Source organism: Atta colombica, unplaced genomic scaffold, assembly GCF_001594045.1.
Source record: "Atta colombica isolate Treedump-2 unplaced genomic scaffold, Acol1.0 scaffold238, whole genome shotgun sequence".
In the NCBI taxonomy this organism is placed as follows: Eukaryota; Metazoa; Arthropoda; class Insecta; order Hymenoptera; family Formicidae; genus Atta; species Atta colombica.
Window position 1 is genome coordinate 2,433,411 of NW_017259336.1, and position 8,517 is coordinate 2,441,927.

The 8,517-nt window shown below is 27.1% G+C and overlaps 1 protein-coding gene across 1 annotated transcript in view; it reads left to right on the plus strand.

The window, feature by feature from the left end:
- Window positions 1-2,776, plus strand: part of LOC108688765 — a 26,187-nt gene extending 23,411 nt beyond the window's left edge. The window contains exons 9-12 of the mRNA XM_018195155.1: window positions 114-198; window positions 531-858; window positions 1,399-1,687; window positions 2,382-2,776. Coding sequence (XP_018050644.1) covers window positions 114-198; window positions 531-858; window positions 1,399-1,607 — 622 coding nt within the window. The 3' untranslated portion in view covers window positions 1,608-1,687; window positions 2,382-2,776. The remainder of the gene's footprint in view (window positions 1-113; window positions 199-530; window positions 859-1,398; window positions 1,688-2,381) is intronic.
- Window positions 2,777-8,517: the final 5,741 nt, after the last annotated feature.

Below are 8,517 nucleotides of genomic sequence, written 5' to 3' on the forward strand. Positions count from 1 at the left end.
ATATATATATGAAGAATATTATTTCGTAATTCTGATAATATTGTTCATTCATTGCTCGTCTTTGCATAATTTAATAGAATATAGGAAAAGAAATGAAGTACATGTTTTTGCAGGCAAGGTGGAGATGAAATAGACCCCTGTAGCGAGGCAGAGACATTCTCAGTTGAAGAAACACTGACCATGTCGACGACGAGAAAGGTGCTATGAGATCATGCAATTGTTATCTGACATTTAATTTTAATATTGCGCGCGTGCAAGATTCGTTTCAAGTAAATGTTTACTTTATAATGATGTTAAAAGGTGATATTAAACTAAAATTATTTTAAAAACACAAAATAAAATAACATTTACATATAGATTTAGCGTTAATATTAATTTAATTGACCCAATTATAATCAAATATAACTTTGGTTCATCATTAATGGATAATTAAGGCATTATTCAAAATATTGTTTACGTAAACTTTGTTTTATTATTTATTAATATGTTACGAATGTAGGCTACTGGAAAAGAAAATCGTTTTCTTTCAGATGTGGACTAGAGAACAATGTTTACATCAAACTGCGGGTGTCGGCGGTGATATTGGACCAAAGCATCGACGTCCAAAGAAATCAGGAAGCCGAAGAAAGGAGGAGGGTAGAAGCAATAGTCTCGATAGTGGATCGAGCGAGGATCCATCTGATCCTCGGCGAAAATCCTCACCGATAATAATTACCGCAAGTCTCACCATACCCATGTCCGATGCGTTCACCCTGAACCTTGACGACCCGGACATTCCGTACATCGAGGAAACACCAAAGCAACCGAGCGCTCCCCCAAGGCGACAAAGGCAAAGGTCCATTTCCGGTTGCAGCGAAGGTTTGTACTGCATATCATTTAATATTGTTGCAAAAACATTTTAGATTTTTTTATATGAAAATAAATGTAAGACAGCAAATATAATAGTTTTTAATTAAATTAAACACTCAAAAAATAAATTTATATGTCATTAAATTAATGTGTTATTTTAACAATTAATTTTTAATTTTAATCAGTTTGTGTTTTAAAAAACACAAACAATAAATAACTTAATGATTCAATCATTAAGAAAAAAATATACAAAATGGATTCCGTTAAATAAACTATATAATACTATATAAACTATATAATTACAAAGAATTAAATATATTAAGATAAAAAGATTTAAAAAAAATTAAATGAGCTATTATATAAGCTTACTATAAGTAAACAAACTTTAAATAACTCTATCCACAAATACAGGAGACTGGAGCAAAGCGGCATATTTAGCTGCATACGTATTTAAATAATATACATATAATGAATCTCGCGGTAAAATAATAATGAAATAAGCTAAATAGTGAAAGTATCTATTTTAATTTAATATCTCTCTGCTTTCAGGGGGAAGGCATGGAAGTGATAGTGCCGTGGGTTCTTCGGCAACTCTATCGGGCGATCAGACATTAAGTTCTCCGCCTTCATGGGCGTCCTCACCTCCAGCTAGTCCCGACAGCGCGATCACCGCCGTTTCATACATCCCAGATCAGCAAGCGGTTCTCCAGAGAGTCTCATTCACGACCTCGAGTGAGGTAAGACAAGTAAATAAATAAACTGGTCAGCAGGAAACAAGTAGAAGTACAGCGGTGCCGTATACGCCAAGCATCACTAGCATTGGTGGTGCGGTTTTGAGGTGAGTATCCTGTTGCTCTTCCGTTGCTCCTAGTTGCCCTTTGCTGCGGTTAACCCCTTTCTCTTTTAGCATTAAGTGGGAATCTTGTGTAAATCACTAAAAAGAAGATAATTTTACAGAATTTTTTTTGAAGAAACAATACAATGAATCTTTTAAAAATTTTTTGTATTTTATAATACATTTTTATAAATATAAAAAAAATTTTTTTGTGTTAAAAAATAATTGATTTTATAAGACCCATGAGCAGATGTTGATGCGACTTTCTCATCGAAATTGGGAAGGATTACATTATTTCTCTGAATAAATCAGTATAAATATTAAATATATTTTTTATTATTTTTAATTTTTAATATTTTTCATTCTTTATTAATTTTCTTTCATTGTTTTCAAAATTCATAGTACTTTAATATTAAAAATATTATTTACTGAAATATATTTTTAACAATGTCTTAGTCATCCTAGTTCTTTTCTTATTTCAACGATTTCGTAATCAGCGATTTAATTCTACCAGAGCTATTATTGATCATGTATTATACAAATAATACAAATGTAAAGATAAAGTAATTCCAATTTTACTTATTTTAAAAAATCTTTTATTATATGTATATCGTCCAGTAAATGTCAAATTGTTCGTGAAAATTCTGCTATTAATATTTCATATTAATTAACGCGAACATGCGTTCGCGTGATTCAGGTCCAAGACAGCAGATATCGAGAGAATGCTGCAGATCTCGCGATCAGATTTCGAGCCCACGAGTCTGCAAACGAGCAAGAACTCGACGGTGACGTCCAATGAGAGCAAAAAGTATACGAAGAGACGATATACGGATTCAAGACATCAGACGCGCCATATACCTGATGCCGACACCCTGACTGGGAAGACACCACTCAGCATGAAATCCACGTCGATATCACCTTCTTCTTCTACTTCAGTATCGACGCAGAAGCAACGCGTACCAACACAACCAGTGTGGAAGAGACGAGAATTAATCTCCAGTGCTCCAAAGGATAGAGAGGGATACTTTTAATTTGTTATCTGCGATTACAATATCGAATCGAAATTTAAAATTTATTGTCGAAACGATATTTTTAAGGTTTTTCCAATTGCTGTTATATATCGAATTATACGATCCATCATATATTTTTTAAAATAAAATATCATTCTTTAATGACATCAATCAAATTATATTTACTATATCGCCTCACACACATAACAATTTTGAATTTTGATTCGATAAAATAAGAATAGGACAGTCACTGCCGATCAGGTGTGGCCTGGAAAAATGTTCCTTAATATATTTCTCATAATCTTGAAAAATCGCGAGATATTCGTTGGTTCCTGTATTAGTGCCGTCCTCGTATTCTCGAAGGATCTCCATGACGAAATGCGCATTCTCGTTTCACGACGGGAGTTTTATCGACCCTTCGGACGAACCTTGACAAAGTTAAGATAACGGGTGATCGAAAAAACAAGAAAATTAATGTGAAAAATATTATTTTATTTTTCGCAATAAAAATATTAATTGTCGCTAGCTCGAGATCAGCCTAAAAATCGTTATCTCTCCGCTGTACTTACCTGATTGCAGTTGTCATCCGACGAGTGATGAGAAACTTGAAATTTTAGTTGTCCTTTCTAGTGTGTCTTCTCTATGACATAATTATTAATGTGAATAACTATTAACGTGAATTGTCATGAGAGACGCGTGCGTTATATTATATTATCAGTGTCGTTAAGTTTTTTTTCTAGTGTCTGTAAGTTAATAAATAAAAGTTAATTTTTTTACTATTATTATCTTATTTCAATATCGTTGCAAATCGAACCTATTTGATAAATAAGATTAAAAAAACAATAATAAATGATTTATTATTAAAGACAAAAAAATATTCGATTGTTCTTCCAAATCTTTTTCCTAAATTATTATCAATATTAATGTCAGAGTTACATTATAAATATAGGAAAAATGGAATTATAAAATATATTGTATAACCTCATGAATCGAATATCTTTAAAAATGTCTGATAATTCTCTCGATAACACTCGTGGACATATAAAATATATAATAATTCGCGCGAACTAAACTAAATCGAAAACCTCTATCATTTTGCAAATTTTATAATATAGTTAACAAGATATTAAATTCTAAAGATAAATTCTAAAGACCGAAGAAGCAAAAAATCGCGCGCGTGTAAGCAACTTTAAGATATCTTTCAAAGCTCGTTCTAAAATATTTTAAAGATATTATTTTAAAATCGATTTTAAGCATTTTACTTATCGGATAACTAAAAATAAATAGCGAAAATTGCAAAATGATAGAGGACTTTTCAACTAAATTTAGTTCGCCTTTACCTGTCCACGAGCGTTGTCGAGAAAATTACTAGACACCCAAGAATTTTTGTAATACTTATTACGTTAATCAAATAATAAATACATTCTGTAAAAAATCAAAGCTCTGAAATAATAGATAATAAAAGTCAGGCATTTTATTAACTCATTTATTATTCAATTTCTTATGTGTCGTTCTTGACGATCACTTAAATAGTGCCTATACTATCAATATTATTAATACAATATATTGTCAATAATATAGATATAATATTTGTTGAATATTTTTTAAATAATCAATATTAATGTAATATAAAATATTGTATAATAATATTGATCACATAGACTTTATATATCACGTTATGAGTAATACATCTGAATTTTACAAAAACAGCTGACTTAACAAGTAGATAGGTGCAAATGTGACAAATATATCGTCCATATTAGAATATGAATGGATTTGCGATTAAATATATACAATATATGTATATTTATGATTACACATCATTAATCAGCTCACTATTTAAATAATAAAAGTTAATTATTCACATTATCTAGTATGAACAATAACAAGAAAATTAAATATGTCACAACAATCTTGTAAGATAGATAGAAGACGTAAAGAATGCATTCGCAGTGATAATTTTGCACCAGCAAAAAACATTCTTTTTTCTACTTCACCATTCAAACCATAAATTTCACATCAACAAAAATTGATAATTAATGTCACATGAATTATTTCTTCTTAATAAATAGAAAATGTATCTTTTACATCATCTTTTATAAAGTGATATAAACTTATCGTACAATTATTTTATTTCAATCAATAGTAAATTTATCATACAATTACTTTATTTCAATCAAATAGTAAATTAAATACTGTAGATTCTTAAAGGGATGATATGACCTTTATTATAATGTCTCGAAGAGTTAACAATAAATTGAATATATTTTCTCATTCACTATGATTAATTGCTATCTTAGAATATAATAAATTGAAAATTATTTTCACTCTGATACAAAATTATCTTTGCCACTGTAATTTTAACATTTTATTGCAATATGCTTGTCATAAAGTAGGTATTCAAACAAATATAATCTAGTGATATCTTTTACAAAAGTTTCAATACAAAAGTATATTGCACACTTAAAGATATGTAATTGATCTGTATGCGTTTCCAACTTACTAAATAAACTTTAATTTCTAATTTGATTTATATCGTGTTCATACAACTGTTTTATGAGAGTTATATGATAATAAATTAAACTTTGAACGCATGCATATATGATCAAATATTTATTTAGGAAAACATTTCAATTGTCTGTAAAAACAATCGTGATTCACAATACAAACATTTTAACAAGGCCGGTTCTCGAACAGTGTTATACAAATATTTATGTAAAAATAAAGATACGTTGAACATGTAATAAAAACAATAATTATGAGAAAGAAATCATAAGTATAGTATAATAATACTTTCGGAGAGATAGAAAAAAACAAATTTATATCTTGATCTCTGACATACACGAATAATAAATTTTTGTCTCATATATTTAAATACATATACGTACATCATGTACGTAAATACGCTAAAAAAATTACTAAATTATAATACATATTTCTCTGAATAGTATTAAGTAGACGTTTAATTGTAGTAAATGTTTATACTTAAATGTTTATACTTAATAAAAAAATAATAATTAAATCACAAATTAACGGATTTTGTGTGAAATAAATACATGTTTATATTTAGTAAATGTTCACATTTAGAATTATCCAAACAAATATTTATTCAAATTTAGTATTTTTTTCAATATATGTCTCTCTCTCTCTCTCTCTCTCTCTCTCTCTCTCTCTCTCTCTCTCTCTCATCACTATACATACACGCACATATATATGTATATACACATATGTATCGTATATATACATATATAAGTATATGCACATGTAATAAAACAACTACTATATAAAATATAAATATATAATATTTGTATATCTCTCTTTCTCTTGCCATTTTCACAGCTAGCTGCCTACATAGGATTGGACGGATGCAATGTGATTTCATTTTCCTCTCGCGAGGAGAAAAATCAAATTATCACTAAAACTAATAAATTAAAAGAAAATACATATAATAAATATAAAAGAAGAAAAAAAAGAGGAAATCACGTATCTTGTAAATTTCGTTATGCCGTTTTATAATTAATGATTAAGTTTATACAAAAAATTATATTCTTTAGAATATGAACAAACTTTATTTTTTGTAGCGTTAAATTGATTTAATTAATCACCTGAATTAACTTTTATTTATTAAAATTCAATTTGTAAAATTCAATTTTATAAAACATGAAATGTTACACTATTATATTATAATTAATTTTAACCAATGCAAAAATTAGTTACAAAAACCTTTAATTATAAATGAACTCTCCAATCGAAATTATTTTTTGTTAAACTAAAGTGTATTATATTACTTACAAAATTATAATAAATAAATCAAATAATACACTTTTCAAAGTATACAACAGTTTCTACGTAATCGGTGTATAATACATTATGAATATTTTAATAAACGTTTAGCAAAACATTATATAATAAATGAATATTAATACTAAATATTATAAAGTACTTAAACGGACGGAAAACTGTAATAATAATATTATTAACACAAATAACTAACAATAATACGTAACTGTATTATTAATACTCATATATTGGATTAAAAAATTCTTGATGGGTTATTAAATTCGGTACGATTCATTTCCGTCTTACAGTATGTATAAGTTCATATACATTTTTAAACAAATTTTTTGCTCTTTCCTTTTAAGCGTATGAAAAGTATGAATTTCAAAAGTATGAAAAAGTATGAAAAAGTATGAAAAATATTAGATATGTGTATTACATTAAATAGTTATAACAAGCAGGAGAGACCGGAATTTGTTGGAACGGTTTTCACAATTTCGGCTAATTCTAATTTTATTAGATTTTTTAAACAATTATTAAAATATATTAATATAATAGAGAGAACCTTTCTCTATATTTTCATACCAGTAATAGTTCTGTATAGTTTCTTTGTAATAATAATTAAATACAAATGCTGCATTGTAGTCAACATGCCCCGATGGGATAAATTGACATTTACATGTCACTTTATGTAATGTTGCTTCCATGATAAACTTCATATTAAATTAATAAAAATGTGATAGAAAAGTAATAGAAATAAAACTCAAGTAGTATAGATATGTACTTCTTAATAAAAATTGTATCTTTCAAAGTTTCTTTTGAAATAATCAAATAGCAAAATGTTATTACAGAAAAACAAATATAAATATTATTTTAGTTCTACCTTATTTTAATATAGAAATATTAATAAATATAAAACGTTTTGTCAGAATTAAATTGCAATTAAATATTCATATTAAATATTCATTAAATATTCACGTGCAAAATATTCATACGATACAGAAAGTCTAATTTTTTCTTATAAATGAGCCAATGAATCTCATCTCTGTACACATCTGATTTATATCATTTTATAATAAATTATTATTATTACTCAAAATAATGTATCTTATACAGACTTTTTTTTAATACTTTTTTAAAATAATACATACACATAGATTTGTTTTCTCAAGCCGAAGGATTAATATAAAATTATGAAATGTTCAAAAATTTATTTATCTCCTCTTAAATCAAATTTTTCCTTTTTTCTATTGTAATACTTACTTAATTTGAATGAAACTTAGGGAAAAGTACTAAAATTATAAAAGAAATATTTAGCTTTTCCATTATTTCTTTAAATATATATATAAATGGAACGCGATTCCAATTTGCCTCATGTACCAACCAGCCCCAGTCTTTCCTATTTTGGTTTTATGTTTGCATACATAACAAACAGACACTACACAAAAGTTCCAATTCATATAATTTATGTGTATTTGCCTAATTAAACTTTGACATTTACTTTGACATTGGAAATTGTGCTTAGTTAAGTGTATGATGATAATAAAGATTATTTATTGCAGTTTGAATTATACAGTTATGTAATCAAATAACTCCCCAATAATGTATAAACTAAATTAATCATGTTTTATCACAAACAAAATGTTTCCAAAATAATTTGTATTTTCATAATAAAACAAGTTGAAAATTTGGTTTAAAGAACCTCGATACGTGGTCAACATACTCTCAACATAAAAGAATAAAAGGGGGAAGAGATTAGATTTATAATTAAACTTTAAACAAATGCACGACGAACTTTTTATATCATCCGCTTTCGCATAAACTTTCAACAACAATAAAAGTAATAATTCTCTAAAAGTAATAATTCTCTAAGACATCATTATCAACGATTTTTTGCTCATTATCAATTCTATCTTTTGGCATGTATTTAATAAAGCAAGAGCGTAAGATGTGTTAATAAGGAGCATTGAGATAGAATACAGTCTTTATTTCACAAATATTTCTTTAAAAAAGTATATTTATATTATAATTTTTTTTAATTTTAAT